We start from the raw sequence: 18,772 nt of genomic DNA, 5'->3' as shown, positions 1-18,772 counted from the left end.
TTTTTTTTTTAGCAAACACAGGGTTTTGCTATGTTGCCCAGGCTGGTCTTGAATTCCCGAAATCAAGTGATCCTCCAGATTTCTTGTTTTTATTTTTTTTGAGAAGGCGTCTCGCTCTTTTGCCCAGGCTGGAGTGCAGTGGCATGATCTCAGCTCACTGCAAACTCTCCCTCCCACATTCAAACAGTTCCACATCAGCCTCCTGAGTAGCTGGGACTACAGGTGTGTGCCACCACACCCGGCTAATTTTTTTGTATTTTTTTAGAGACGGGGTTTCACCGTGTTAGCCAGGATGGTCTTGATTTTCTGATCTCATGTTCCGCTTCCTCAGCCTCCCAAAATGCTGGGATTACACGTTTGAGCCGCCGCACCCAGCCAGTGGCTCTCCTTCTAGAAAGATGAGGGCTACTCCAGATGGTGCCTTGGCGGCATAGTACAAGTTGTTTTCAGTCCTCTGGTACCTTTGTACAAGGCATTGTTATAAGTGATAGATCTGTGGGTAACAGCCACCTGATCTCTCTAACATGAGTATAGGAAGCCCATACTACAAGATCTAGATAGTGCCTGAAAAATCCTGACAATGAAAAGGTAATTTTATTTTATTTATTTTATTTATTATTGAGATGAAGTCTTGCTCTGTTGCCCAGGCTGGAGTGCAGTGGCACGATCTCAGCTCACTGCAACCTCCGCCTCCCAGGTTCAAGCAATTCACCTGCCTCAGCCTCCCAAGTAGCTGGGACTACAGGCGTGCACCACGAGGTCCATCTAATGTTTGCATTTTTAGTAGAGACTGGGTTTCTCCATGTTGGCCAGGCTGGTCTTGAAGTCCTGACCTCAGGTGATCTGCCCACCTAGGCCTCCCAAAGTGCTCAGATTACAGGCGTGAGCCACCTTGTTCTGTCTACAAAAGTCATTTTACTTCCAACTATGAACTCTGAAGTTTTCCTCTTCAGTCTGAATTCTCTGTCCTTCTTGGGAGTGCTTGCAACCTCTTCATAAGAGTATGAGTCCAAATAACATTGCCACACCAAGAGCCTCCGAGGTCAAAATCAATACAAGCTCCCTTCTTCCTCTCTTCCCTCTCTTCCTCCCTCTCTCCTTCCATCCATCCATTCCTCCCTTTCTTCCATCCTTCAGTATTTGATTCTCTACCATGTGCCACATAATATAGTAGTGAAATAGATGTTCCCCTCATCAGAAACAAAAAAATAATAATAATTATGGTTCATTGTGTTGAATGTAATGACAAAAGTAAGCTCAGGATATTATGAGAGTACACAGGACAAGTATCTAACCCCAACTTGGGAGTCAGGATGATTTTCTTACAAGAAGTTATATCTCAGCTGACATCAAAGGATAAATAGGAGTTTTCTGGCAAAGAAGTGTGTGGATGCATAGGGTTGGAAGAAGGTGGGAATAGGAGGAAAGAGTGGTCAAGAATGAGAGAGCACCATGTGTAAGATTTGAAAGCAAGAAGTCACAGTGCCTTGGAGAAGCTGTGTCCATATGGAGCACATCCTTCCATTGTATTCTCACTTGCTGAGCTTCCTCTTCTACTCTCTAGTATCCTTGGCTTTGTCCATGGATCCCAATTTCAATCTTTATCTTTAGGCATTGACCCTATCCAACTTGGCCAGGAAAGAGTACACCGTTGGAGAAACAGTGAACCTGATGTCTGTGGATGCTCAGAAGCTCATGGATGTGACCAACTTCATCCACCAGCTGTGGTCAAGTGTTCTACAGATTGTCTTATCCATCTTCTTCTTATGGAGAGAGTTGGGACCCTCAGTGTTAGCAGGTGTTGGGGTGATGGTGCTGGTAATCCCAATTAATGGGATACTGTCCACCAAGAGTAAGGCCATTCAGGTAAAGAAAGAGTCACCCAGAAGCTACATGCCTTCTTTAAAGTCTAAACCCTTTTTCTTACTCTAATTCTTAATGGGAGTTTGGGCAAGGCAAAGCTGGTGGAAGATTTTCTACCATCTCAAATGTACTTGGCTTTCTCTGTCTTCCCTTTTCATCTCCTGACAACTCAGGGTTTATATATACTCCTCTGCATTCATGTTAGAGGGAAGAACCTGACTGGGGAAGGAAGGGCTGCCCTAGAGATGCTGCACATAATTCTTCCATCTTGCTCTGCTGGGCTGCCCTAAGAATAGTGATTTTGGGCCCTGCTTCTCCATCATAAGCCAACCACAGAGAGCAGTCGCATGAGCGATCCAAACTGTCAGCCTGAGCCCTGGCAATCACCCTACTACCACCAGGTGGGAGGGCTCCATGTAGACAGTGTTCTCAGTCCTGCCAGAAGTCACAGGTTGGGTGGGTGAAATTGACAGCGTATGTGATTTATTCAGCATTTGCTTTTGCATTCAAGTTACAAATAATTGTTTTTAAAATATTTCTTGTATATTTACTTCTCTGAGAACATAGCCATGAATTAGGGCTCCTGCACTCATGGATCTTACACTGTACCTGGTGGGGTGGTAAAGAGATGGGCAAATACACAAAGAAGAAAAATATCAGATCATGATAAGTATTATTCAGAGAATTAAACATGGTAATGAGATAGCAAGTTAATGGGTGGTTATTTTCAGTGAGTTCAAGGAATGCCTCTTGGGGAGAGGATGTTTAAGCCGAACTCTGAATGACACAAGCCTGACTGTAAAGGAGAAAGCCTTGAGAAGGGCAGGCAAAGAACAGCCTGGGAGGAGGGTACAGTCAGGCAAGGGCTGTGGGGCAGAAACAAGCTTGGCACATTTAAGGATCAGAAAGAAGATGGGTGTGGCAGGAGTGGAGTGGGCAAAGAGGAGAGCGGAGGGAGGTGAATCCCATCACTGGCACCTCAAGTTCTTACTAAGTGACAGCCACAAAGTAGCAGTGAGGCTTGATGTCTGCAGCAAACCTGAGTCCTCTCTCATGGAAGCATGTTTTGTTTTTCCTTTTGCTTTTTTCTTGGCAGGTCAAAAATATGAAGAATAAAGACAAGCGTTTAAGGATCATGAATGAGATTCTCAGTGGAATAAAGGTGAGAATCTGAGCGTAGGTGGCTCTCTGTGGGTAAGGACAGAAGCAGCAGCTCTCTCTTGGCCTTCGCAAACCCTGGTAGAGGTGATGGATTCCTGCTTCTGGGCCAGTTGTGTCACATGACTTTTGTTTCATCATGTCCTCCTGCCCCTCCCAGGTCCTCTGTTGAACCTCGATTTCTATTTATTCACCCTAAATGGCTTGTTTTGTTTTGACAATTTACTGTAGAAGTTTTTAAACATGTAGAAAAGTAGAGACTATCATGAACCCCTATGGACTTTACACCCAGCTCCAGGAATTATCAGCATAACCTAACTAGTTTCATCTATAATCCCACTCCCCTCACACTTACTAGATTATTTTGAAGCAAATCTCAGAGATCTTGTCATTTCATCCATATATACTGTGTATGTGTCTCTAAAAGAAGGACTTTTATTTTTATTTCTTAAATTTATTTTGAGACGAAGTCTCGCTGTCACCAGGCTGGAGTACAGTGGCGTGATCTTGGCTCACTGCAACCTCCACCTCCTGGGTTCAAGTGATTCTCCTGCCTCAGCCTCTTGAGGAACTGGAACTACAGGCATACGCCACCACACCCAGATAATTTTTGTATTTTTAGTAGAGATGGTGTTTTACCTTGTTGGCCAGGATGGTCTCGATCTGTTGACCTCGTGATCCAACCGCCTCAGCCTCCCAAAGTGCTGGGATTATAGGCGTGAGCCACCGCGCCAAGCCAAGAAGGACTTATTTTTAAAATACAGCCACAATACCATTATCATACCTTAAAAAAAAAAAATCAACATTCTTTGATACCATCAAAGTTCTCCAGTTGACTCATATGTGCCTTTGGTTTGTTTGTTTTGCTGTTGGTTAGTTTGAATAACAAACCAAAAAATGTTCATGCATGGTATTTAATTGATAGTGCTTTTAATCCGCAACAGTATGTGTGTGTGTGTGTGTGTGTGTGTGTGTGTGTGTGTGTGTGTGTGTGTTGGTCATTCCAAAAAAAAACTAGGTTATTTGTCTTGTTTCCTGTATTTCCTGTAAATTGATAGTTAGATCTAAAGGCTTGATTGATTTAGATTTGATTTGGGGGTGGGAGTGCAAGGTTGTTTTCAAATAGTGCTGTGTGCTTCCAAAGTGCAGCGATAATAATTTCAGTGGGTCCAGGCGCATCAGCCTGATGCATCCCTTACAAGGTTTCCTGCTAGTCTTCCACTACAGCAGTGGTTTGTGATGCTGGCAGCACATTAGAATCACCTGAGAAGTGTGAAGTTTGTAAAACCCACTGAGGCTGGGCCCTACTTCAAACCATTTAAATTGGACTCTCTGGGGGTGAAGCCCAGACATGTATATGTTTTTAAAGTTCCCTGGGTGATTCTAATGTGCCGCCAAGGTGAAAACCACTGTTGTAAGAATTTTGTGATCATTGCCTAGATATGTTATTTCATTAGGAATTGTGAAAGAGTAAAATTTTTTAATTCTGTTATTCCCTTGACATTGATTAGCTGGAATTTTATGAAGAAGAATTATCTCTCATCAACTTGTTTGTTATCTTAAAATGAAGTCTGTATGGAATATGCAGAACAAATGCTTGCTTCTTTCCCTCTGTTTACCAGCTTTCACAATAATGCATTTCATCCTCCAGAGGTGACCAATAAGTGTTTTTAAGTAAATATTAAATTCATGGATTTTAACATTACCCTAAACTTCTTTTTTTTTTTTTGAGACGGAGTTTCGCTCTTGTTACCCAGGCTGGAGTGCAATGGCGCGATCTCAGCTCACCGCAACCTCCGCCTCCTGGGTTCAGGCAATTCTCCTGCCTCAGCCTCCTGAGTAGCTGGGATTACAGGCATGTGCCACCATGCCCAGCTAATTTTTTGTAGTTTTAGTAGAGACGGGGTTTCACCATGTTGACCAGGATGGTCTTGATCTCTTGACCTCGTGATCCACCCGCCTCGGCCTCCCAAAGTGCTGGGATTACAGGCTTGAGCCACCGCACCCGGCTACCCTAAACTTCTTAAAAATGAAACAGAGACCCTTTTTAACTCCTTGTTCATTCTCCTCACAAAGCTCTGATATATCTCTCTGTGAATGTGGCAAAATTAAAACAGGGAGCTGGTTTTGAATGTCAGCCCTACTACTGGGTAGCTTGATAACTTTAGGCGAGTTCCCTTGCCTCTCTCAGCTTGTTTCCTTATCGTTTAAATGAAGATAATAATTATACAAATTTAAGATACCTAACTCACCTCGATTTGCCCAGAACTTTCCAAGTTTTAGCACTGAAGACCTGTGTCCTGGGAAGTCCTTTAGTCCTAGACAAGCTGGAACAGTTAGTCATACTAAGGTTGTTATAAAGATTAAGTGAGATAATATATTTTAAATGCTTTGTACTAGCCGGGCACCGTGGCTCGTGGCTGTAATCCCAGCACTCTGGGAGGCTGAGGTGGGCAGATCCCGAGGTTAGGAGATCGAGACCATCCTGGCTAACCCCATCTCTACTAAACTTACAAAAAATTAGCTGGGCATGGTGGCACAAAGCTGTAGTCCCAGCTACTCAGGAAGCTGAGGCAGGAGAATTGCTTAAACCTGGGAGGTGGAGTTTGCAGTGAGCCAAGATCACGCCACTGCACTCCAGCCTGGGTGACAGAGCAAGACTCTGTCTCAAAAAATGAAAATAAATAAATAAATAAGTAAACAAAAGGCTTCGTACATAGTAGGTTGTCAACAAATACAAGTTACCTTTCTCTAATCATGTTTTATAACCTGGATTACTATTCCCCATATTTTGGGGACTATATCCTAAAACATGGGTGGATCAGATACACCTGGTTCCCTTTTGGGGGCAATCATGTGAGCTGTATTCTTTTTTGAATTATTAGATCCTGAAATATTTTGCCTGGGAACCTTCATTCAGAGACCAAGTCCACAAACTTCGGAAGAAAGAGCTTAAGAACCTGCTGGCCTTCAGTCAAATACAGTGTGTGGTGGTATTCATCTTACATTTAACTCCAGTCCTGGTGAGTAGCAGAGGGGTCCATGGGCTGCATATTCATCTGGATCTGCATCAGCTTCCTGAAGAGGAAGTTCTACTTTTGATAGACTAGCTGGCACCTCTAGGCCTGACCGCAGGATCCAGGGGACTTGTCCTCCTTCTCACTGCCCCATGCTACTTTTCCTCCTTTGTATCACACCCCTAGCTCTAGTGTACTGTACGGTGGTCTGGCAGCCCAGAGCAACTTTTCAGGATGCACAGCAAGAATGTGGTATCCAGGAAGGATTGGCTTAGGAGGACTTCTTGTCTTTGGGGAGGCGATGTAGGTCTGTAGTGTAAGGAACGCTGATATAGGAGCCAGCAGACCTGAGCTCTGGTCCTAGTAATCCATTAAATGACTCTGTGACCTTGGGGAAGATATGTTCTCCTCTCCTGGGCTCAGTTTTCTCATCTGAAACCTGAGGAGGCTGGATCATCCTTAAGGTACTTTCAACTCTGATATACAGTATTCCTGTAACTTAGCACAATGCAGCTTTGTCCCTTTTAGGAATAAATTGCTCATGACCTTTCCCTTTCCAGGTATCTGTGATCACATTTTCTGTTTACGTCCTGGTGGATAGCAGCAATATTTTGGATGCACAAAAGGCCTTCACCGCCATTACCCTCTTCAATATCCTACGCTTTCCCCTGAGCACACTTCCCATGATGATCACCTCCATGCTCCAGGTAGGTTGGCACTCTCACTGCTGACTGCCTGTCTCTGGTTAAAAGCCTTGGAGTCCAGAATGACTGGCCATCACATCCCATGTCTAACTTTTGCTGGTAAACTTTCAGTGAGACAGATCTGTTTGGTCCCTGGAGATCAATGGTTTGATCTTAATAATATTGCGAGTTTTCTGAGCCCCAGTTTATCTGACTATAAAATGGGGATAATCATACCAATCTCTTCTGCCTCGCAAGGAGATAATCTTGTGAATGCATTTAGTGAGATCATGATGTTTAGTCCTGGTACTGGGAACATTTCCCAGCCCAGTTTCTCCCATATTTTTCCAAGGCTCTTAAGGTGTTAAGATAGCTAGCATTAGGCAAATATGGCACAAAGGGAGAAGAGACACCCTCCCTTTGCATAAACCCATGTGGTGGTCAAACCAAATGCAAATTGGGAGCCTCAAACTGTCAGAAAATGAGTTTGGAGTTTAGGAAACCTTGGATGGACCAATGGGAATATCTGGGTTCTGAAAACTGAGCATAGTCACTGATATGCAACACATATCAGATCTGCAGAGGAAGGTCACAGGACAGGCAGCAGACTGATGTAAAGTCCTGAATGACAGGGGTGGAGTATAGTGACTTGCATTTATCCCAGAAGTGGCTGGCTTCAGAGAGCTCAGACCATGTGAAAGAGAAGGCCCCCCTGTCCTGGACGGTGTAAAGAAAGGGTGACATATTTGGCAGGTAAAGAAGCAACAGGATCTTTTTAGATACAATTTGTTGCATAAACAGCAAAAGCAAGATCAGCAAAGGTATCAGCTCCCTGCATTCCTGGTCCTCAGCATGACACTGAATCAAAAAAGGGTCAGATGATGGCAAGGCACAGTGGCTCTTGCCTGTAATCCCAGCTCTTTGGGAGTCTGAGGCAGACAGATTACCTGAGGTCAGGAGTTTGAGACCAGCCTGGCCAACATGGTGAAACCCCATCTCTACTAAAAATGCAAAACTTAGCCAGGTGTGGTGGCATGCACCTGTAGTCCCAGCTACTCGAGAGGTTGAGGCACAAGAATCACTAGAACCTGGGAGGTGGAGGTTGCAGCGAGCCAAGATCACGCCCTTGCACTCCAGCCTGGGTGACAGAGCAAAACAAAATGAAACAAAAGGGTCAGATGGTGATGCAAGGTGAGCAATGGGGTACTCTGTTTTTGAGGAGCTGATCCACGCAGCAGCTAAGTGGTTTTATAGACTGCTTCTGTACCCTAAGGAGGGAACAGGCAGAAAGCCTAAGACTTCATCAGAGCCTGGATGGCAATTTAAAGCCACCCAGCCTCCTTGGAAGAGAGGGAAGTAGGTGAGAAACATCCTTATAGAAGCGCCTCAAAATCTTCCCAAGTTCTCAAGTTCCAGGGAGCCCGCAGGGTATTCTGCCAACACTCAGGTCACCTGCAGTTTAAGCTTTAGCTATCTGGCCTATGTGAAAGTGTGCAGGGTCCCCCTGATACCATAGCCAGTTCCTCTACAGAGGCTCCCAGGAGTGGCTTAGCTAGGATGCTGGATGGGCATCAGGCATAGACTAAGTTAAATGAGAGAAAGCCAGGGGCCTAGTTACCAGAACCAGACAGAGGTTAAGGTTTTGTCTTAGAAGGTAGGAGGTAGCTTCTGGAACTATGGCCAAAGACTGGAGAGACACAGCAGAAGAATTGAACTCCATGAGTTGCTCAAGGACTGAAATAGTGTACCCACTTTCATCTGTCTGTGATGAAATGGCTCCCAGGGCTGAGTTCGGGGGAGATTAGGAGATGCCAGCTATGCCAAATAGAAAATCATGGGCTAATGACGAAGTCAAAATCTTCTCCCTGCTTGTGCTTGTTACTGACTTTAATTCTTGACATCCTTTGTGTCCTTCTCTAGGCCAGTGTTTCCACAGAGCGGCTGGAGAAGTACTTGGGTGGGGATGACTTGGACACATCTGCCATTCGACATGACTGCAATTCTGGTAAATAAATTTGGAAGTTGCTTCCCAAACTTATTCACAGTGCTGGCGTCAGAATTTTGATAATACAAGAGCTTAGCAGCAGCAAACTGAAAGGGAGAGCTCAGAGATTTGTCTTGAGCCTATGTTTGCATAAGATACATACTGTTCTTACTTGAATTATGTTTATACTTACAGCAGATTGCTTAACTAGATTGCTAAGTAAATCTGGGCCAGCTCATCTGAGGATAAGCAGGGAATCCTGCAAAGGACCTGGAAAGCAGAAGTCAGGATGGAGCCAAATGTATGGGATTGGGAAGGTAGCCTGGAGTGAAAGAATACTCAGATTCTGAAGGTTTAAAGACTGGGGGCCAGCCATGGCCAGAGTGGGCAGTAGGACTGGAATCCATGATGCAGGGGGGATATATATATAAGGAGAGGGAATTCATGTAAGGGGACTGGGCAAAAGAGGGCTGGAGAGTATACTCAGAGTATCTATAGGTCAGGAATCTCGGCCACCAACAGGCTTGGGAGTTCTGAATCAAAAACAACTTTAGGCTGGATGCAGTGGCTCACACCTATAATCCCAGCCCTTTGGGAGGCTGAGGTGGGCAGATCGCTTGAGTCCAGGAGTTCGAGACCAGCCTGGGTAACATGGCGAAACCCTATCTCTGCTAAAAATACAAAAATTAGTGGGGCATTTTGGTGGGTGTCTGTAGTCCTATCCACCTGGGGGTCTGAGGCAGGAGAATCTCTTTAGCCCAGAAAGTCGAGGTGGCCGTCAGCTGAGATTGCACCACTGCACTCCAGCCTGGGTGACAAAGTGAGACCCTGACTCAAAGGGAAAAAAAAAAGAGTTCATATGCGGGTCACTTCTGGTCTCGTTCCAGGAGATTTTATTTGCCTCTTGTTAGCGTAGGAGCCAGCACTTAGCAGAAACAATCCTGAGAGCTGACGAAAAAGTGGAGAGAGACACATGAGGGCTGAGAAAGGGCAGATAGTCACGTGGGGACCTACATTTGACTAAAAGAGGGAGCTTTTTCTCAACAGACAAAGCTGTGCAGTTTTCAGAGGCCACCTTTACCTGGGAGCGTGATTTGGAAGCCACAATCCGAGAGTGAGTTGCCTTCTTTCCATCCTAATGTTCTTTAACATTCTCTTTGCCTGGACTATTCTCAGAAAATTCCATGTAATAGAATACATGGGAAAATGAGCTATGTGCATGTGTTCAGTTAGATGCTAGCGCAGGATAAACACCTGGAGAGGTGAACTGAAGGCAAAGATTCTCAGCCTCTTCCCCTGATAACTGCATTCGCCACCCTGCTTTCCTACTATGGGACCATGAATGTCCAGCTGAGATCCCATGAAGACATTTGTTGTGCAGATTGTGGACAGAGGTAGTGAGGTTGGCAGGTGGCTGGTTTCTCTGGGTGTGGTGGAAGATACACCCAAGAACCTGAATTCAGTATAAGTTCATTCATTCAAGAATAGCAATCAGAAACATTGGAATCTGGCTTCTTTCCCCAGACTGGACTTTGGGAGCTACCTCTATAAGATTCCATGTCAGATCTAGAGTTTCATATCAAAATAACCCATTCCCATACCCTACCGTGTAGGCTACCTCCTCTGCTGTGCAGGTATGCTGCCCTAAGCCAACTTCCTCTGGCCTTGATGTTGCACATAGTGTGTCTCTTAAGCACCATATGTAGTAGCACACCCAATTCATCCACTGAACACAGCACACAGAGTACACCAGGAGCCTGAGTAGGCCATATCTTTCTTTCTTCACAACTGAGCACATCTTATCGTCTCCTTACTATACCCCTGACTTCCCACTCCTCTATCTTGTTCCTATAGCCTTTAGCATGGACTCCAGAGCTAGCCCCAGGATGAGTTGGGGCAGGAGCATCTTCTCTGGACCCTCCTAACCCAACAGGTTTCCTTTGCAGAGAAGAAACTGGGCAGGGCCTCCACTTTACTGCTATAGGTCTGGAATAAGTTCGTTGCAATAGGCAGGTTCAGAAAGACTGTGAACAAGTTCCGAATGTTCCTGATGTTCTAGAAACTCAAATAACAGGGCTGGCACACAGAGTTTCTGGGAACCTATCTCAGTGTGGGCCCCAACCCAGCCAGATACAATCAGATATTTAGGAGAAGGGTCAGGGAATTTACTTTCAGCAAATGTTCCAGGTGACACATTTAGTAGCTAAATTTGGGAAATGTTAATCTAGTCTAATCCCATTAGTAAGAAAGGAGGGGTCCTTAGTCCAAAGGAAGTGACCTTCCAAGATAACATAGCCCAGCAGTGTCAGATTTGGGATTTGAACCAGGCCAGGTCTCCAGGTCCCCACTAGGGTCTTATTCAATGGGTAGGCATGTTAGTTCTAGGAGAATTTTATCATTGGAAATGCACATTTGATACAAACAGCTTATAAATTAGTTGGATAAATTAGGGCTCATTCTCTAGCCTTTTAGAGCTTAAAAAAAAAGTATTAAAGAAGCACATTGGGGTCTTATATATCCAAGGCAAATTTTCCAATCTTGAGGGGGAACCTCCTAATACCAGACTTCATGGAGGCTCAGAGAAGTGACTTGAACTGCTCTTCAATACCCGACCTTTGCTATCTCCTTCAAAGACATTCTTCTCTTTCAGTGTGAACCTGGACATTATGCCAGGCCAACTTGTGGCTGTGGTGGGCACTGTCGGCTCTGGGAAATCCTCCTTGATATCAGCCATGCTGGGAGAAATGGAAAATGTCCATGGGCACATCACCATCAAGGTGAGAGGCAATGCCAATGAAGAAGCCTTCTGACTCCCAAATGTGGGCCACTTTGTGCTTTCGCCTTACTGGGGAGAAGGCACTGAGGACTAGTAGATGAGGCCTTGGAGACATCTGGTAGATTTGTCGACTGTGATCCTCTGTCCCGTTTCCGCTTTGTATAATCAGTTGCTGGGGGTAAGATTTGGGAATCTGCATTTTTAATAAACTCTAAAGGTGGTTCTCATATGCATACTAAGTGTGAAAACTGCTGACTAGAGAGGTCTTCCTTCAAAGTATAAGCATTTCTGGCCGGGCGGGCCCAGTGGCTCATGTTTGTAATACCAGCACTTTGAGAGGCCAAGGCAGGTGGATCACCTAAGGTCAGGAGTTTAAGGCCAGCCTGGTCAACATGATAAAACCCAAACTCTACTAAAAATACAAAACTAGCTGGGCATGGTGGCACATGCCTGTAATCCTAGCTACTTGGGAGACTGAGGCAGGAGAATCACTTGAGCCCAGGAGGCAGTGGCTCCAGTGAGCCAATATTGTGCCACTGCACTCCAGCCTGAGCAACAGAGCAAGACTGTCTCAAAAAAAAAAAAAAAGGTATTTCTGCTATATCTATGTATTTGTTTCTGAAAAATTATGTATTCTGCAAAACTGTAGAATAAAAATAACAAGATCTAGGGGAAAAGAGTTGTAATAGATCACTAAAAATGTATATAACTTTGTAACCAAAGTACCAACAAAAACAATACCAACCATAACAATAACATCTAGAGCAATGAAAACAGGAGCACTGTAAAATCAGCACTGACATTTGCACCCAACATTACAATTACTCTTGGGCCCCCTCTTCCTCCCTTGAGAGCTAAATCTTGGATGGCATTTGCTTCCAAAATGAAAATCTGGTGTAGGGTATTGTCTTCTTCATCAATTACAATTTTTTTTTTTTTTTTTTGAGAGGGAGTCTCTGTCACCCAGGCTGGAGTGCAATGGTGCAATCTCAGCTTACTGCAACCTCCACCTCTTGGGTTCAAGCGATTCTCCTGCCTCAGCCTCCCAAATAGCTGGGATTACAGGTGTGTGCTGCCATGTATATTATTCCACAATATACAGACATCATTTCCGGATTTAACAATCACTATTGAACTACTTTGCAATTTTAAAAACATGCACTATAGCAGAGCAGACTACAGATTTAAGTCTGTTTTCTAACTCCTTTTGGGAAGCTTCCTTTCTTGCTAATTCATAACTGGGTTCTTCCTCAAACACAGGCATTTGTTGGTCTCCATCTCTGTTTTTAGTTTGTTTGTTTGTTTAAGTTGGAATCTTGCTCTGTCTCCCAGGCTGGAGTGCAGTGGCCCAATCTCAGCTCACTGCAGCCTCCGCCTTCTGGGTTCAAGTGATTCTCCTGCCTCAGCCTCCCGAGTAGCTGGGATTACAGACTTGCACCACCACACCCAGCTACTTTTTGTGTTTTTAGTAGAGATGGGGTTTCGCCATGTTGGCCAGGCTGGTCATGAATTCCTGACCTCAGGCGATCCGCCTGCCTTGGCCTCCCAAAGTGCTGGGATTACAAGTGTGAGCCACTGTGCCCTGCCTTCATCTCTTTTTGGGTATAATCTTGCTTCCTAAGATGTCATTTATACCAGGGGTCCCCAACATCCTGGGTCTCAGACCGGTACCAGCCCATGGCCTATTGGGAACTGGACTGCACAGCCGGAGGTGAGCAGTGAGTGAACATTATCACCTGAGCGCCACCTCCTGTCAGATCAGCAGCAGCGTCAGATTGTCATAGGAGCCCAAATCCTATTGTGAACCGCACACGCCAGGGATCTAGGCTGCATCTACTGCCTGATGATCTGAGGTGGAACAGTTCCATCCCAAAACCATCCCCTACCACCATCCCATCCATGGAAAAATTGTCTTCCATGAAACCGGTCCCTGGTGCCAAAAAGGTTGGGGACAAGTGATCTATACCGTTTTCTTGACAGTGTTAGCACTTTGTTGGTCCTAGTAAACTCAATTGGGTTTGACTAAAACCCTCTTCTAGAAGCAACACATACATTTATCATCTAATTTTCAGGATCATGGCTGGAAACTGATAGTCCAAAAATAGGGGGGACTCTTTTTTTAGATGGAGTCTTGCTCTGTTGCCCGGGATAGAGTGCAGTGGTGCAATCTCGGCTGACTGCAACCTCCGCTTGCTGGGTTCAAGTAATTATCCTGCCTCAGCCTCCCAAGTAGCTGGGATTATAGGCACATGCAGCCATGCCCAGCTAATTTTTTGTATTTTTAGTAGAGCTGGGGTTTCACCATGCTGGCCAGGCTGGTCTCAAACTCCTGACCTCGTGATCCACCTGTCTCAGCATCCCAAAGCGCTGAGATTACAGATGTGAGCCACTGTGCCCAGCCCCAAGGGGGGACTTTTAATGCTGAAGAGGATATTGAGTGCTGTCAGTGGAATAACTATAAGCACATGAATAAATATCAGCTCCTCAGTCATCCTCTCATGCAGTTCTTCAAACTTAAGCTCCATTTGATTCTCCCCTTCTCCTGCTACCCCGTCCTTCAACTCTGCATTTCTGGAAGTGCAGCCGTAACATGGTCTGATCCTTTTTCATCTAGGGCACCACTGCCTATGTCCCACAGCAGTCCTGGATTCAGAATGGCACCATAAAGGACAACATCCTTTTTGGAGCAGAGTTGGATGAAAAGAGGTACCAGCAAGTACTGGAGGCCTGTGCTCTCCTCCCAGACTTGGAAATACTGCCTGGAGGAGATTTGGCTGAGATTGGAGAGAAGGTATTTGGGATAACAAGGGATCTTCAAGGGTGAATGCATATAGAAGAGAAAAAGTAAGGATGGTGGTGAAGAACTAACTACATGGGGTTAATGTGGTTGATCAATTAAGGTAGTCATATCTGGAACAAACACAACAAATCATGTGTTTGTACTAAGTGGCCACAATGGTCTATGTAAATAACTCAGAATTTTAAAACTTTCTGCTTGGAAGCAGATATAAAAATTATGTAATTTAAATCAAAGATGATGAGGCAAAGATCATGAGAAGTTTATAGTGACTGGCCCAAGGTTGATCTCACAGGTGGCGGGGCAGAAGTGGGGCCAAAGTCTAGGTGTCCTGATTCTACTTCTGTATCAGCGAGGCCAAAGAAAGATTCTACTCATTGAACACTTAAATGTTTATTGTGATTTATCTTCTGTTATTATTAAAGGCCTTTCTTAAAAATAGATTTTGAATGACTATATTGTATTAATTATACAGATCTAGCATAATTTATTTTGAAATCTCTTTTTGTTTTTTTTTTTTGAGACGGAGTCTCGCTCTGTTGCCCCGGCTGGAGTGCAGTGGCATGATCTCTGTGCACTGCAACCTCCACTTCCCAGGTTCAAGTGATTCTCCTGCCTCAGCCTCCTGAGTAGTGGGGATTATAGCTGTTTCAAATAAATAACTTTAGGCCAATAATTAAAGATTATATCCAACTTACCATTTTCCATCAGATAATTTGCTTATTTAATAGTTTTGCTTATTTAATAGTCTGCCACCACTCCCAGCTAATTTTTAAAATATTTTTAATAGAGACAGGGTTTTACCATGTTGGTCAGGCTGGTCTCAAACTCCTGACCTTATGATCTGCCAGCCTCAGCCTCCCAAAGTGCTGGGATTACAGGTGTGACCCACTGCACCCAGCCTATTTTGAAATTTCTTAATAAAGACCCTGCATATTTAGAATATTTTCATCCTCCCTCCCCATTACTGGAAATAAATGTAGCAATCTTTGGAAATAAAAATATTGAGATGTTAGAAGATTAATGAAGATACAGCTCTAGAGTAATTTTGTTCATTAATTAGCATACACTTATTGAGCACCTACTATGTGCCAAACATTGTTTTAAGTGCTGGGGTTACATCCATGAACAAAACAGAGAAAACCTTTGCCCTGGTATAGCTCTACCTTCTCATGGGGTGACAAGCAACAAAACTATTAAATAAGCAAATTATCTGATAGAAAATGGTAAGTTGGACATAATCTTTAATTATTGGCCTAAAGCTATTTATTTGAAACAGGTCTCTATTTGTATAAAGGAACTTGTAAGATTTTTAAGTCCTTGACACCTTATTGAGACAAATTTCTTCCTTTTACCCCTCCCTATTAGATTCTGTGAAGGTGGGTCTAGGGAGTAGTGCTTAATAGAAATTATTTTCTTCTTCAGGGTATAAATCTCAGTGGGGGTCAGAAGCAGCGGATCAGCCTGGCCAGAGCTACCTACCAAAATTTAGACATCTATCTTCTAGATGACCCTCTGTCTGCTGTGGATGCGCATGTAGGAAAGCATATTTTTAATAAGGTCTTGGGCCCTAATGGCCTATTGAAAGGCAAGGTGAGAAATCATTTAACATGATGAAGATACAAAGGTAGGGCGGGAGGGAGAGGGGAAAACATGTCTGTCAAGTAAGACAGGGAAGATGGTGGACATACAGTAATCAACACAACTTCATGTTATTTTTATAGACTCGACTCTTGGTTACACATAGTATGCACTTTCTTCCTCACATGGATGAGATTGTAGTGCTGGGGAATGGCACAATTGTAGAGAAAGGATCCTACAGTGATCTCTTGGCCAAAAAAGGAGAATTCGCTAAGAATCTGAAGACATTTCTAAAACATACAGGCCCTGAAGAGGAAGCCACGGGTATGTAAGGAGGATTGGGACAAGACTGAACTTGGGCCATGGTGGGAATGGTAACCCAATATCTACTTCCTGAACTGTTCAGTATCCAATGACTAGATTTGGACGCGAACTACTCAGAGATTCAAACTCCGCTTTCTGGGTTCTGAGTCTCTGTGAGGAAACATAGAAACTGAAACTCTATGCCTGGGGCCAAACTGGTGGTTTATCTTGCTCATCCGATGTCTGACACGCAATCAAAGGACTCTCTTTAGAAGGGTACACTTGAAAGTCTGAGTGAGTAACAACACTTGTGGAAGGAACACCAGTGGCACAAAGGTCCCTCTTGTGGGGGTGCCATGCTCCTATTGACTCTAGTCACACATGTCACCCTATCTACCCCAAATCCATTAAAACCAGTTCCTGGACAGCTACATGGGCTGGCATCATTAGTGTACTGCTAAATTCTCGATAAATCCTAACAAAGGGATTTTGATTACTATACCAAAACCACTGGGTGTTTGAACCAGAAAAAAATTACGGCAGTTGCATAGTCTCAGAGTATACCATAGAAACGGCCTCTAATATTACCACCATTGGGTTCAGCAGTGGAACCCTGTTTATTGTGACCCTTCCCAAGGACCTGCCCACAGCAGTCCTGTGCATAGATCTGGTTATCACCCTCAAGTGGTTGTCACCAGCAGGAGTTCAGGTCTGAGAAAGCAAGGGCAGGAGGGTGCAGGGGCATTCCAGGAATCAGTCAGATAAGGGAGTAGCTACACAGCCTACAAGTAACAGCATGTTCTGACTGTGAGGTGAGGACATGTGATGGTTTAAAGCCACCCTGGGAAGCCCAGGAGTTTGAAAGAAAAATCTAAGACAGGGCTGGCTGCTAGGCTGCTGGTTTTCATGACTACTATGATTGTATGGCTGTTGGTTTTTTAGACTATAGCAGCCAAGGAGAGGGGGACAGAAAGAGAGTAATTTAAACTATCACCAAGTTTACTGTTCTTACTAAGTTTCAGCTCTTAAAAAAAAAAAACAAAAAAAACCACAAATGCTCCTGGGATAGTTGCAAGCCTTTGGTTAACTTCAGAGCTCTGAAAAAGTTGACTTTGACAATTTTTGGTCATTATTCTGATTGCTTTTATGGAGGAGTAGATCTCTGGAGGTCGCTATTCTACCATTCCCACTGATGCCCACACTATGTCTTTTATTTTATCGTATTGTATTGTACTTTCAGGGTATGTCTTTTAAGTGTTTTATTTTATTTATTTATTTATTTTTTATTTATTTATTTATTTTTTTGAGATGGAGTTTCGCTCTTGTTACCCAGGCTGGAGTGCAATGGCGCGATCTCGGCTCACCGCAACCTCCGCCTCCTGGGTTCAGGCAATTCTCCTGCCTCAGCCTCCTGAGTAGCTGGGATTACAGGCACGCACCACCATGCCCAGCTAATGTTTTGTATTTTTAGTAGAGACGGGGTTTCACCATGTTGACCAGGATGGTCTCGATCTCTTGACCTCGTGATCCACCCGCCTCGGCCTCCCAAAGTGCTGGGATTACAGGCTTGAGCCACCGCGCCCGGCAAGTGTTTTAAATTAATACGAGTTTGTTAAATTATTTGAATTTCAAGATGAGCATTTTCTTTTCTTTTTTGAGAAAGAGTCTCACTCTGTTGCCCAGGCTGGAGTACACTGGTACAATCCTGGCTCATTCTTAACCTCCTGTGTTCAAGTGATCCTCCCACCTCAGCCTCCCAAGTAGCTGGAACCACAGGTGTGCACCACCACACCCTGCTAATTTTTAAATTTTTTTGTAGAGATAGGGTTTCCCTATGTTGCCCAGGGTGGTTTCAAACTCCTGGGCTAAAGTGATCCTCCTGCCTTGGCCTCCCAAAGGGCTGGGATTACAGGTATGAGTCAGCACACCCAGCCAAGATGAGCATTTTCTTCTTTTTTTATTTTTATTTTTTAATTTTTTTTGCAGTTCCATCACCTGAGCTACACGTGTGGATGAGCATTTTCAATTTACAATCACCTCTTTAGTCAATTCTGAGACTGTGACTCTTCTATTTGTCTACCATAATCCTTAAAAGCTCTTTCCTTCTCCAAAGAAACCTGGGCGTTTCTAGGAATTTTCTTCTCTTTTTTGACCATTTTCTCTTCCAGTGAAATGTTAACTCATCTCTCTTTTATCCTGATATTTCTTAATAACAAGATGTACTAATAACTAGTATTTATGGAATGAAGTATTCCATCCTGTATGTACATCTACGATCCCTTGCTGAAACCAGCAAGATCAGAGACAGCTTCTCTCTCCTTGTTCATAGGACTGACAGGGCTCTTTGCAGCTATTTCCCTAACCTCTAGTGTGTCTCCCTAGTCCATGATGGCAGTGAAGAAGAAGACGATGACTATGGGCTGATATCCAGTGTGGAGGAGATCCCTGAAGATGCAGCCTCCATAATCATAAGAAGAGAGAACAGCTTTCATCGAACACTTAGCCGCAGGTTGGCCATCTATTCAGCTGGCAGCCCTCATCAGCTCCATATTTCCACTTGACCTTTCTCCTTTTCTTCCTGGGCTTTTCCTGTGAGGGCTAACACCATAG

At 44.2% G+C, this 18,772-nt stretch overlaps 1 protein-coding gene across 2 annotated transcripts in view; it reads left to right on the top strand.

The window, feature by feature from the left end:
- ABCC2 (ATP binding cassette subfamily C member 2) overlaps positions 1–18,772 on the top strand; it is a 60,978-nt gene that overhangs the window by 22,058 nt on the left and 20,148 nt on the right. For both annotated transcript variants that reach the window (XM_017531279.2, XM_037739540.1), the window contains 11 exons: positions 1,612–1,866; positions 2,960–3,025; positions 5,907–6,044; positions 6,599–6,745; positions 8,642–8,726; positions 9,753–9,819; positions 11,356–11,482; positions 14,096–14,272; positions 15,704–15,871; positions 16,003–16,183; positions 18,545–18,671. In XM_017531279.2, the coding sequence (XP_017386768.1) occupies positions 1,612–1,866; positions 2,960–3,025; positions 5,907–6,044; positions 6,599–6,745; positions 8,642–8,726; positions 9,753–9,819; positions 11,356–11,482; positions 14,096–14,272; positions 15,704–15,871; positions 16,003–16,183; positions 18,545–18,671 (1,538 nt within the window). The remainder of the gene's footprint in view (positions 1–1,611; positions 1,867–2,959; positions 3,026–5,906; positions 6,045–6,598; positions 6,746–8,641; positions 8,727–9,752; positions 9,820–11,355; positions 11,483–14,095; positions 14,273–15,703; positions 15,872–16,002; positions 16,184–18,544; positions 18,672–18,772) is intronic.

This window comes from Cebus imitator, unplaced genomic scaffold (assembly GCF_001604975.1).
Source record: "Cebus imitator isolate Cc_AM_T3 unplaced genomic scaffold, Cebus_imitator-1.0 Scaffold71, whole genome shotgun sequence".
Classification (NCBI taxonomy): domain Eukaryota; kingdom Metazoa; phylum Chordata; class Mammalia; order Primates; family Cebidae; genus Cebus; species Cebus imitator.
The sequence above is the reverse complement of the archived record's forward strand: the minus strand, read 5'-3'. Positions and strand labels throughout refer to the sequence as shown.